The 13,020-nt window shown below is 49.2% G+C and overlaps 1 protein-coding gene across 4 annotated transcripts in view; it reads left to right on the top strand.

Moving 5' to 3' along the window:
- The window catches only part of LACTB (lactamase beta), a 1,309,212-nt gene that overhangs the window by 1,187,626 nt on the left and 108,566 nt on the right, over nucleotides 1–13,020 (top strand). For all 4 annotated transcript variants that reach the window (XM_069624465.1, XM_069624466.1, XM_069624467.1 and 1 more), the window contains one exon: nucleotides 10,016–10,181. In XM_069624465.1, coding sequence (XP_069480566.1) covers nucleotides 10,016–10,181 — 166 coding nt within the window. The remainder of the gene's footprint in view (nucleotides 1–10,015; nucleotides 10,182–13,020) is intronic.

Genomic DNA, 13,020 nt, shown 5'->3' with positions numbered 1-13,020 from the left:
AACTTATATGGAGCGTCCGCCAGCCCCTCCAAGGATTAAGGATATCTCCGGACTCTGTCGCCCCACGTACCTCTGGACTTCTTAATGCTGCACCATGTTCTACAGGGCCTCCCTCGGCCACAGCACCACGCACCGCTCGCACACGGCGGGACGCCGGGCTAGGGGATGCACACTTCAGCTGCTGGCTGGCGGGCGGGTGGTGTGTAGATAGTGCTCTCCGTTGTATTCTAGGTGCAGCCCTCCCAAGTGCATGACATGTCCGCCAAAAGGAGTCGCGCTGGAGTCTGTACGGGGTATCAGCAGGTTAGCCCCTGGGAGTAGTCACAGCAGCAGTTGGTCGCAACATAGCCACCACTCGGGGGTCTCTCTGAAACCAAGGATGTAGAGTGCTAATTGACATTACTTGCCACGCGGCCTATATTAAGAGGCTTGCTGTTGTCCTTGAGTGTGTACTGCACCTCCAGGGCCTCTCCCAGTAACCCTGTATGGGGGGGGCAAGCGCTGTGTCTGTCTTGGCATAGTCTGAAGGCGCACCCACTCTGTTTTCTGATTCAAGGAGTGGACTGTGTCCTCCCACGTTGCGTGGCTGCCTGGTATTTGGTATATGTGTGCACTTCCCGACAGTATCTGGGGTCGAGTCTGCGCTATGGTGTCTTCCAGGTGTCCCCCGCCCCGTGCGCCGTCCCACTCCTTGGGGTGGGGTGGAGCTAGGCCACCAGGAGTCGTTTGTGCTACAGGTACCCGTTGCGCCTTCAGCGTTTGTGTGGATGGGCTGACCACGGCACTCCTGGGCACCCTCCCCCCCAGCCCCTCTTACTTGGTGTAAGTTCTGCGTTGGTGCCCCTTATGCTGTGTGGTTGCGGAGGCTGTGCACCGTCGTCCTTGTCCCCTATGTATGGTGGGGGTCTGTGCCCCACCCCGCTGGGTTTGCCCCCTCTCTCTGGGGGGGAGGGCTTCACCCCTTATGCCGCTGGTTGGGGTACACTTAAGGCACGCACAGGAGGCTCTCCACAGACAGCACCCCTCCTACTACAGGGTGTACTGCTTTGCTCTCCAGAGCGCTTTGGTTGAGTTAGCCGGGAGGGCGGGCGTGTCAGCCAGGCCGACAGGAGCCGTTTGTGCTACAGGTACCTGTTGGGCCTTCGGCGTTTATATGGATTGGCTGGCTGCCGTACTCCTGGGCACCCCCCCAGCCCCTCTTACTTGGTGTATGAGCCTCCGGTGCGGCTCTCCTCCGCTTCTTGTCTCGGGTGCTGCAAGTGGCGCCGCTGGACTTGGCTGGGCTCTTGCCGAATGTTTTGTGCCCCTGGTCCTGGGGGTGGCTTCCTGGTGGCAACCGGCCTCCGGCTGAAGGCTGTTGGGGGAGCGCGTTGGCCGGCCCCCTCGATCCGTTGTCCTTGGGCCAGTGATCTGTAGGGGTTCGGGTGATGGTATGCGAGGGGTGTCGGGGCCTGCACACCGTCCCGTGGGGGCCCCGCTCACACCCCTGCAGCTGCCTGGTGTTGCGAGGTGTTCCTCAGCTCCCGGTCCGTCCCAGAAAGTTGGAGCGGATAGTTTTGGCAGGCTTTGCATTGTGACTGTCCGTGCGAGGGGGCTGCCTTCTGTAGCTCTATGAGGCGTGGTGTTCGTTTTATGTGTTCAGCAGGTGTGCAGTGGCTGCTTTACTAAGTTTACGTTGTTCTTAATAGCAGCTCGACCCAGCGCGCCGCAGTGTTGTCATCTTGTCCCCTGCTCACACTGTTCCAGTGTTAACGGGTCGTCAGCCCATCGTGTGCAACCTCCGACATTGGGTTCTAGTCTCAGGGTTCCCGGAGGCAGTCTCACTGTCCGCTGACACGGTCCTCCTTGAGGCGAGTCAGTGTCTCCATGTGCCCCGCAGACCACGTTTTGGAGGCACAGTTGCTGCTTTCGCCCTTCCACCCCTCAGCAGCTGGGACGGGTGTACTCAGGCACCACGCAGGCCTTGCCTGCACCGCTGTCACGCCACCTCCGATTCGCTTCGCTCGGCAAAGGAGTTAGCCGATCCTCTGCTGTTCCATACCTTATGAGAGCCGCACACCGACAGCCGGGCCAGACAACAGTCTCCTGGAAGCCCCCAAAGTTGCTATCTCATGTCGGTCAGGGTGCCACATGGGCCATGGACGCTTGCAAGCTGCCGGCATGCAGCTTCAAGGAAGGCTGCTGCGCTGCGCGAGACGTATGGAGTAGGCCGTGCTCTGGAGGTGTAGCGGCACGTAGTAGGGCTCAAAACATGGGTCAGGGGGAGGCTCAAGCGAGGAGCAGAAGCAGGTGGGTATTCTTTTCCCCCGTCTGCGGGAGTTACTACTCAACCACTTACCTTGATTTCCTTGAGGCGGGGGGAGCTGCGGGCTCCGTTGGGACCTCCTATCGAAGAGGTCTTTCAGGGCTCACCGTATCTTCTTCGTTGGTGAGGGTGAATGTAGAGGCCGCCTACGAGAGTGTCCGTCAATTTGAGATATGTTGGGCAGCTGCCGCCACGGCTGTCTGTCTCTGCTCAGTAGCCTGGAACAGGCTCCCAATATCCATGTTGAGGGCCGGGGGGGAGCAAGTCCCTGTGTTCCCCAGTGATAATTGGTGGCCGTGGCGGGGGCGCCGCCACCTACTTGCTCGTCCTGGATAGGCAAGGTCTGGCAATGCGATCCCTGGAACAGTCAGGCTGTGACACAGCGTGGGGCCTACCGTTACAGGCCTGCGGCGCAGTTATCTGGTAAAGTTTCACTCCTCCATATCTCTGCAGAAATTGGTCCGATTTGCATCGGATTTTCTCGCCAAGTGTTCAGGGACCTTGCTCCGTATGCTCCTTGTAGTTTCCTGCAGGTGGGGGTCCTGTGAGAGGGGCTCAATCCACTTTACGGGAGCTCACACGGAGGAGCTGGTCGTCCTTGCGCCCCCTGATGGCTATCGCCTTCCAGCCACTTTAAAAGAGTTAAACATTTGAGCTCAGACTGCAATAGAAAATGTTACTCACAAATAGTGACTGAAGTACTCCTAGTCCATAGTCTCCTTTCCTCCATGCTTCATGGGTGTCCCTGTACAGATATGCTACCGGAATCATTTTGCCCTGCAAAAATGCGCTTTTCCCCTTTAAATGTGTAGTGCGGTTTGGTGTGAGTGTAACCATGCCCAGATGACCCCGTCCACCAGCGTCTCACCTCAGTGCCCTTTGTAGCATCGGACATGAGACAGTCCATATAGGCAATTCTTTTGTATGTGGGATGGTGGGTGGGGGTGTATGGTGTAAAGGAGACTAGGAGTACTTCAGACACTACTGTGAGTAACTTTTCATTACTCCTACGTCCCGTCCCTTTTCCTCCACACTGCATGGGTGATTACAACACACCATTTAAACTGGGAGGGGGCTAACATCTAAATTCCTCGGAGCAAACAGATTTTTCAGCACTGCCTGACCAAATGCTATATCTGACCTGGAACTGGTATCTAGGCAATAATGTTTACAGTAGGCAGATGGGGATGGTGCGACGTCCTTTCATCGTGGGATGTTTTTTCGCTGTTTTTTACCACACATTTTTAACGAAAAATCCCATCAAATTTTTTAGGGGAGTTAGAAAATTACATATACGGGGTGTGGGTGTTTGGGAATACATAAAAAATTAAAAGGAATCCGGGTTTTGGGGGGTAACCCCCCATTTCTAAAAAATTCAATGTATTTTTTCATTAAACAAAGAATGGTAAAAAACCCAGCGTAAAAACATCCTGCAGTGAAATGACATGGAACCATGGAGATGCCTAGTTTGCTGCTTTGCTAATCCCATAGCACAGCACTTGCCTCTGGTGCATGCCAGAGCCGTGGCTTTAGCCCTTACCACATGGGTGTGCATTCCTGTTAGTGGGGTCTTGTGCTGAAGTATTATAGGCTTCTGTAATTGCAGTTACAGTCCAGTGATAGAGACTATGAATGCCTGGGAGCCAGGAAAGGAACCTCATAAAGTGACAAAAAGAGTGTCTGACTTCCTAAACTCTTTGGTCACGTCTAGGTAGAATTCTAGCATCCTACGTACATCTAGACAATGTAAGACCATATTTGCCTCTGAAGTGGGCTCTAGAAAGAATGTAGATGGCACAATTTCCTGATTTAGATGGAAGGAAGAGACCATCTTAGGTAGAAATGGTGGGTGAGTTCATAGAACCAACTTGTTTTTGTGCAATACTGCGTAGGGTTCCTTGGCTGAGAGGGATTAATTTCATTAATGCGTCAAACCGAAGTTACCGCCACTAGCAGGACCAGCTTGCAGGTGACCAACCTAATATCAGAGGAGGACATTGGCTCAAAGAGCTTATGAGCCAGAGCCGCTAGAACCGCATTAAGGTCCCAAACCAGAAGCATTCTGGTTAACGAAGGCTACATTCTCTCTAAACCTTGAAGATGTTTCTTAACCACTGGATTAGCTGAGGATAAGAGTAATTTGTCTGAGTTTAGATAGACTTTGATAGCAAGTACGGCGCGTATTCGCCTGCACTCCTGTATGTGCAAGATATGCAGATAGTACATCATCCAGGGAGCATGAAAAGCAGATTCGAGACCATTTGCCTTTGTACTGATTTCTGGTAGACTTCTTGCAAGCCTTTTTTGCTGCGATAGCCAAGATGTCCTAATGTTGGCTCCTTAGGAACCAAGGTGAGAGGACTAGGTTGTCTGGAGCCGGATAAATCATTGACACCCTCTTCTGTGTTAATATGTGATGTTGCCCTGTCTGTAACTGAATGGGACCGGTCTGGGACAGATGGAGAAGGTCGGAGAACCACACTCTTGATGGCCAATTGGGCGCTATAAGAGTAATCCTGCAGTTCTCTGAATTCCTGATCCTACGGACCACACTTTTAAAAAGAGAGATTGAAGGGAAGGCGTAGCCCTACAGATGGTCCCATGGTATCTGAAATGCATCCCCCAATGATCTGCTGCCCTGGCCTGCCCAGGAGGCAAAGAGAGAACATTTGGGGTTCTCTGTGGCAAACCGATCCATGTCCAGATGACCCCACTTGTGGAATAGCCTACTCAGTGCTTCTTGGCTGAGTTCCCACTCAATAGAAATGGTTGCAAGCCTGCTCAATGTATCCACTTCCGAGTTGTCTTCCTTTGGTAAGTGTACTGCCCTGAGGGTAACACCTTGAGCCACCACCCAGCTCCAGGTCAGTACTGCTAGTTTGCATAGAGCCAGGGACGTCACTCTGTGCTTGTTGTTCGAATACATAACAGTGTAGCTGTCCTGACCAACACTATCTCGTTCTGTTTCATTGGTTGGAAGAATCGCAGAGCTAAGCAACGGCTAACGACTCTAGATAGTTTATCATGCTGTTTCTCCACTTTGGACCACTTCCTGTGAACTGAATGTGACTCCAGTGTGGCACCCCTTCCGTCCATGGAAAAATATGTTGTAATCCTCACTGGATGTGAGGCTGGTTGAAATGGAGCTTCTATCATTACTTGCGTCCTCCACAGTAGATCCTGATGCAGGAAACTCGGGATAGAGATCCTGTCTGATTGGTTTCCTGATTCCTAGTCCCATGAGCTTGATAAATTGATCTGGATTGCTCTCCTTTTGTGTCCGGCCAGGGGAACCATGAGCACGCAGGATGCCAGGAGAGCCAGCAAATACTCGTACCACCATGCTGCAGTGGAAGGCCTGGAGAGAAAGTGTTTTACTGCTGCCACAATGTCTCTGAATCTCTCCAGAGTAGGAAACATACTCTCGGCATAGATGTCCCATCTTACCCCTAAGAAGACAAGATCCTGAGCATGCAAAAGCTCAGACTTCAGATTTATGGAAAATTGTAGATCGAACAGAACTTTTTAAAGCCTCGTGCTTGTAGTCGTCACTCCATCCAGCTAACTGGATCTGACTAGCCAGTCATCAAAGTAGGGAAATAGGACGTCCTTCATGTTTGAGAAGGGATTCCACCGCATTTTCATGATCTTTGTGAAAACTCGAGGCACCTTGGGCCAAACGGAAGGACCTTGTACTGAAAGTGAGGGCCCATCACGCTGAATTGTAACATTTTTCTGTGTGGCTGCCGTATGTGGACATGCAAGTATGCGTCCTACAGATCCAGGGACCACATCCATTCTCACTTACAGAAAACCTTGGCAGAGTGAGCTGGCATCACTATCTTGAACTTCTTCAAGGGAAGGGAAACATTGAGATATGATAAGTCGAGTACTTCTCGCAAGCCCCCCTGTTTGTTCATGTGGACCGCAAAGATCCTTGACTAGAAGCCATGACCCCTCAAAGGATGGGGGAACTGGTTTCACGGCCTGGTCTTGAATCGACTTCATTATTCCCTTGAGGAGGGCTGGAGAACCAATCTGAATGAGGGCAAGAATGAGGGTTTGGTGGAAGCGGAAGCTGAAAACCCATTGAAGTCACTGATAGTAGGCACAGGTCTTGAAAAAGATAGCGCCACTGAGGCACATGCAGAGCCAATCTTCCCCCAACCAGGGAATCGTGTTTCCGGATGCTTTCCTCATTGCTTCTTATATTCTGGGGCTTATGAGAAGGAGGGTGAGCGAGAAGAACCCCTTTTTCCCTGTGCATTGTTGTTTCCTTGCATGAGTGCAAGGATAAGGCTCTGGTTGCCTGGCCCTCCTTTCCTAGAATCCCCTGAAATCTCTAAATGAGTGGGGCCTTTGGTTTGGTCTGACCTGACCTTGCGAGAAACCTCTAGTTGCAGGTTTTGATAGAATAGCCAACGAATTTGATGTTTGAATACTGTTTTTTTTTCTTTGTAAATTCTTCACCGGTGGAGGAATGAAAGAGCTCTGTGCCCACAAAAGACATATCTAAAATTCTGTCCTGGACATCGGACGTAAACCTAGTGGCATGCATCCAAGCTGAGCGTCTCATGTCTGCCCTCTCACATAATCCTTTGCTTGCAGTGTCAATGTGTTGTCACACATTGACACTGCAAGCAAAGGATTAAGCTCCCAACATGTCTTGTGCAATTATTTTGGCCTCTGCCAAGTCTGCTTTGAACGCCGCTTGGCGCTCTGCAGGCAAATCTGGGAGGAAGTCGCCATTTTCTCTACATTTTGGTTGGCCGCTGCGAGTAATGCATCCACATTTGCCTACCTTCGATGTAGGCCCGTATTGAGATAAACCTTTTTACCAAATGATTCAAGAAGATTGTCCTCTTTGAATAAGCAAGCAGCTGCCGAAGTTGCCATCAAAGAGGTTGCAGTCAGTTTTGAATATAAAGATGCTGCAGCAACAACTGACGAATGAGGTTGTGGGTGTGCAGACAACATAATAGTCTCCCTTCCAACTGTCTGAATCTGGGGTCTAAACGCTCATTGAAAGCCTGAGAAAAGTGTCATTTTGCACAACTTTTTAGCCACTTCCAACACGTCCTTTTGAAAAGGAATGCCAGATTGACTAGTCGCACTAAGCTAACATTTTCTTGCCAAAACCCCTTGCTTCAGGCTGAGCCTGCTGAGGTGCTGTGACCCAGAAAATTCATCAATCATCCCTGAAGGATCCGCAGACTCCCCGGTGCATGCATCGGTAGCCTTATTGACCTCAGGTTGCGAGCCAGTATGAGGATCACATGGATCCCTCTCAGCAGAGGAACTCCCCGGGAAGAAGTCATCTCGATGTGTTGCAGTTGAAAATGTAGGACTAACCTGTTTGGTGTTCTTCGACTTGTGACGTGTGAAGACCATGAGGAGCTCCGGATGCAACCGCAAGACAATCTCTCTCCACCTAGACAACCGGTTTTTCAGTGGCCTCGAAGTAAGCGCATCACATTCACGCAAGAATCTCATCTGTGGTTGGGCCCAAACACTCGCAACCGAGCTAATGGGCATCCAACGTCGGGAAGGATCCAACGCAGGAGGAGCACCGTGCAAACCCACTTGCAAATGACATACCCCGGAGAGCGAGGCACCAGAGCTGGAGAATAGGATAAAACACAAGGAAAAAAAGGCTGCTGCGCAGTAAAAACTCAAGCTGAGGCGCGTGACAGGCCCATTCCTTTCTGTCCCGAAAAGAGTACTGAGGTGAGGTGCTGGTGGGTGGAGTCAGCTGGGTGTGGTTACAGCCACAGCTGCGTCTACGAATGCTCTAGATTTAAAGGGGATTAGCGCATTTTTTGCACGTCAAATTGTTCTGGTACCATCACTGTGCAAGGACACCCATGCAGTATGTTGGAAAGGGGACGGGACATAGGAGTACAGTGAGTTCAAACCTATTTCAACAATGCATTTTGATTTGCCTTGTCTGCAAACTAATGGTTACTGTGGCATATTGTGGTTTACCTCCATCCATTTCCCCATCCAGCCCCTCACTCCAGTCTTTAAAACAGGGCAAACTGAAAATAGAGTTGCTGTAAATATTACACGAAAAGTTCTGGGGACTGCAAGGCAATGGCATGAGACCATTCAAAAATCAGTCACAGAAAAATGTGTGCGCAGGTTTAGACCAACTAGGAATGGTGCGTACAACGTGCAGAAAATGCACTAAACTAGAAATATAAGCAAGGACGTGGAAGTATTCTACTCCGAATAGGTGGCACTGTGCAAATATCCCAGTGAGCGCAGTAACAACACTTGTTACTAATTAATAATTCTCTTTCGAAAATCAATACTGTGGCTTTTCTCACCCATCCTCTGCAAAATGTTTGGACCAATAATTACCAAAGATATTCAGGTAACGAATGTCAGGTGTGAATGAGACACATTTCATTGGATCCAGCCTATTTATAGAGAAACACATGGATGGCCACTTAATAAATGGTTAGATGTAAAGAATGTATTCACTCAATAAAATGTAATGATGGTGTGCAATGTGCACCTTCGGTTTTAAGCTACTCATTAGCATTCACAAACCAAAACGTGTATTTCATGATGCTATTCCTAACAATGTTATGAAGGCTGTCGACGTGCAGAGGGTATTAAGTCAGCTGTGGTTCATCATAATATGTGGAGAGGCAGTGTGGCACAGCACGTGCATGTCAAAAATAGTTGTGAAGCAATATATAGGAGTGGTGCAACACAAAATGTGAACAATATGTGGAGTGGGAGAGAAGCTGTGAAGCAGTAGAGCATAAGAGCAGCAGAAAATATGTCTTGATCAGCATACTTTGAAGATGGGGAATCTGCCTTATACAATAGTCAAGTGAAATCAAAACTGTTGGCCTTATCAGTATTTGCATTTATCATGTCTTTAGTGCACAGAATAGATATACATCAAGGGGCTGCAGGCACACTTCGTATTTTACAGCTGCAATTGAGCCATTAACTCTCAGCAGACTGCATAGAAACAATACTGGCTGACCAAAACAGGATGTCAACTGTTTGATAAAGATAGCTCAAAGAGATCCCAGTGGATGGGTTTTGGCCAGGTTGGGGCGGGTAATGGGCAGAAATGGCCATAGGAATTAGTATGGCTATGGGCAGCCAATGGGTGGGTAAATAACCAAACTAAACCTACAAGCTGTCTCACATGCCTTCTCCCTCCTAGCTGTACTCCAATGTAATATTTTCGGCTTATAGCGCCACCCTATAGCCAAAACTAATAAACAGTCACATTTTAAAAGGAGCTACTTTGCAACCTTAAACAATTGCATTTAATTTAATAGCTGCTTTTAGACATCCGTTTTTAATACTCTGGTCATGCAACAGCCCGCAATGGCAGACGTTGCTTCAGCAAACGCACACCGGACTGCCGACTGTCCCCCACATTGATAAAGGCAGAAAATAGAGTTGAGAGTGAGCATATATATATCGGCATATAATACACTTTGCATGCTAGTTAGTTACATAAACTATTAACCCAGTGCGATACTTGGAGGACATACTCAGCCTTATACAATAACATGAAATGTTCCAATAAAGTTGAGAAAATATGTATTTTGTGTAAGCATACTATCTAACTAATGATGTTGAGGAAATATTACGTTTCAGTAGCATGCTATTATCGTTATGTTTTCAACATTTACTCTTTGCCATTTCTCTTCCTTCTCCCCATTCAACCTCCTCCAGGTAGTCAGTTTTTCTATTCAACGCATGCCTGGACCCTTTTAAGTGCAGTGGTGGAGAGAGCTTCAGGACAGGATTTCTTGGAGTATATGCAAAAAATGTTGCATGTGCTGGGCATGTGCAACACTGTGCAGGAGGAGCATGAGCCAGTGATCTACAATAGAGCAAGGTAACTGGAAAGAAAAGTTTCGGTTTGTGGTGCTTAGCCAAGCAGAGGCATTGTCTTATAGAAGTATTATACATATGCAGAAGAGTGCCTGTTTGTTACCTAATAAAGTGGCTGTGTATTTTCGCATCTTTTAGAATCAATGTATGCCTTTGTGTTCCAAGCTGTAACGGTGGACCGCTCCAGTGTCTGGTTATTTGAAAGGATACTACAGAAGTATGACATGCTATGTCTTTTATAACACACCTATACACAAGTGTAGGCGCGACAAGACCAGAAAGGGGAGACAAAGGGAGGACAGGAACAAAGTTTGTACTAGGCCTTGTCATTCAGATCGTTCAAGTGCAGGGGGAAGGCAGGGAGTGCAGTGAGCAGAGATCAAGTGCAGATGGGGGGGCCGGCTCGAAGTAAGTGCAAGGCTGCAAGGGACTGTAGGGTTTCAGATACAGTCCCGAAGTGCACGGTAGGCCCTAAGGCGGAGCATGGGGCTGCTGCCGTCAAAGAGGCCTGGTGGCCAGGTAACCAGTTAGCGCAGCAGACAAGTACATCAGCAAAGGAGAGAGAGAGAGGGAAAGCAGAAGCGAAAAAGGAGGGTCTTGAGTTGCTTCCGGAACCTTAGATGGTCCTGCTCAAGTTTGAGAGAGGCAGCAAGGCTGTTCCAGAGGCAGGCCCCAGCCAAGGAGAGAGATCTGCCTGGAGAAACGTCTGACCCTCAGAGCTGGAGGTGGATGAGTGGAGGGCTAAAGTAGGAAAGTGCTTAGGAAGAGAGAGTTTGATGTAGTGTGGTCCCTGGCCCCAGAAAGCCCTGTGGACAATGCAGAGGGTCTTGAGCTTGATCCTTGCAGCCACTGGGAGCCAGTGGAGAGATATCGGGGCTGGAGAGATATGATCGCTGGGCTTGAGGCCAAGGACAAGTCTTGCAGTCCTATTCTGGATTAGTTGCAAAGGGCGAAGAGTAGACGCAGGCAGATTTAGAAAGAGACTGTTGGAGTAGTCCAGCCTAGAGAGAACCAGGGCTCTGGAGACAGGCAGCTACTGGGGGAAAGTGAGAAAGGGAAGAATACCCCTGAGGAGGTTGTAAGGAAGGCATGGTATCAAACAGTGAAGACACACAATTCAAGGGTGTTAATTGAACTTTCAATGGGTTGGTTAAACACCTATCTAACCCTAAATCTAAGGATGGGAGCAAGTTACGACCATCAAATAATAACGCAGTCCTAGTGGTGTCTTTATCAAAATAAAAGGGCCTATACTACTAAACTTATTGCCAATCCTTACTTCTAAATACAAAGGGTGTTGGATTTCATTTATGCAAAAAGAAGTGTGTTCAAGAAATGATACGTCGGAATAGTTGAGAAGTTGGCTTTCCTTGCCCATGTTTTCAGCATGGGACAAGGTGGCACACACGAGCTTCGCAAACACTCTGGCTTCTCTGGCACAAGGATGCAGTTCAACCCAGAGGTGTCTAGGCCTTCTGCGTCAAAGGCTCTTTACCGAAAGTTTCTTATGGTAGAGGGCCTGGCACAACAAAACAAGTACGACAGTTTCTTTTGTATTTGTCACAGGTTTCCCCCCTTCTCACCTGTCTATGTTGCCTGATGTCCTCTTTAGGTGGAGTCTTCTTTCGTATGGTTCTGGACTTAAATAAGCCCGCTCGGCCGTCCTCGGCTTCCAGATTACGTTCAGCTTCGATGTCCAGGATCACGGGAAACTCCAGGAGTATTCAAGAAGGAGTTTACAAAGGTAGCGGGCGCCCCTCTCTCGAAAGAACAAGGCCTGATAACCTGTTCAGTGGTTATTAACCACTTGAGAGTTCGCAGCCACTGCTTTTACTCACTGTGCCTTTCACAGATGGGAAATATCCATTTGCATATCAGTCTTTGTCCCGCCCAAGGGCAGTCCAGCACCGAAATGCAATGGCAATTCCCCTCTGAACGAGAGTACCACCAGCAACCCCATACACGTGTTTCACCCTTGTTGGGGATCATCAGTGAGGTGAAGCTGATGCCTCTCTAAGCACAGTGAGAGGGAGACCACGTCTGGTTGCCCCCAGGAGACCTAGGGTTACCAATCCCAGGTTCCTTGAAAATAGTTTACAAAGGTAGCGGGCGCCCCTCTCTCGAAAGAACAAGGCCTGATAACCTGTTCAGTGGTTATTAACCACTTGAGAGTTTGCAGCCACTGCTTTTACTCACTGTGCCTTTCACAGATGGGAAATATCCATTTGCATATCAGTCTTTGTCCCGCCCAAGGGCAGTCCAGCACCGAAATGCAATGGCAATTCCCCTCTGAACGAGAGTACCACCAGCAACCCCATACACGTGTTTCACCCTTGTTGGGGATCATCAGTGAGGTGAAGCTGATGCCTCTCTAAGCACAGTGAGAGGGAGACCACGTCTGGTTGCCCCCAGGAGACCTAGGTTCCTTAATAACCACTGAACAGGTTATCAGGCCTTGTTCTGTCGAGAGAGGGGCGCCCGCTACCTTTGCAAACTAAATTTCAAGGAACCTGGGATTGGTAACCCTAGGTCTCCTGGGGGCAACCAGACGTGGTCTCCCTCTCACTGTGCTTAGAGAGGCATCAGCTTCACCTCACTGATGATCCCCAACAAGGGTGAAACACGTGTATGGGGTTGCTGGTGGTACTCTCGTTCAGGTTGGAATTGCCATTGCATTTCGGTGCTGGACTGCCCCTGGGCAGGACAAAGACTGATATGCAAATGGATATTTCCCATCTGTGAAAGGCATAGTGAGTAAAAGCAGTGGCTGCGAACTCTCAAGTGGTTAATAACCACTGAACAGGTTATCAGGCCTTGTTCTGTCGAGAGAGGGGCGCACGCTA

The sequence above is a fragment of the Ambystoma mexicanum genome, chromosome 11 (genome assembly GCF_040938575.1).
Source record: "Ambystoma mexicanum isolate Mex_15411 chromosome 11, UKY_AmexF1_1, whole genome shotgun sequence".
In the NCBI taxonomy this organism is placed as follows: domain Eukaryota; kingdom Metazoa; phylum Chordata; class Amphibia; order Caudata; family Ambystomatidae; genus Ambystoma; species Ambystoma mexicanum.
The sequence above is the reverse complement of the archived record's forward strand: the minus strand, read 5'-3'. Positions and strand labels throughout refer to the sequence as shown.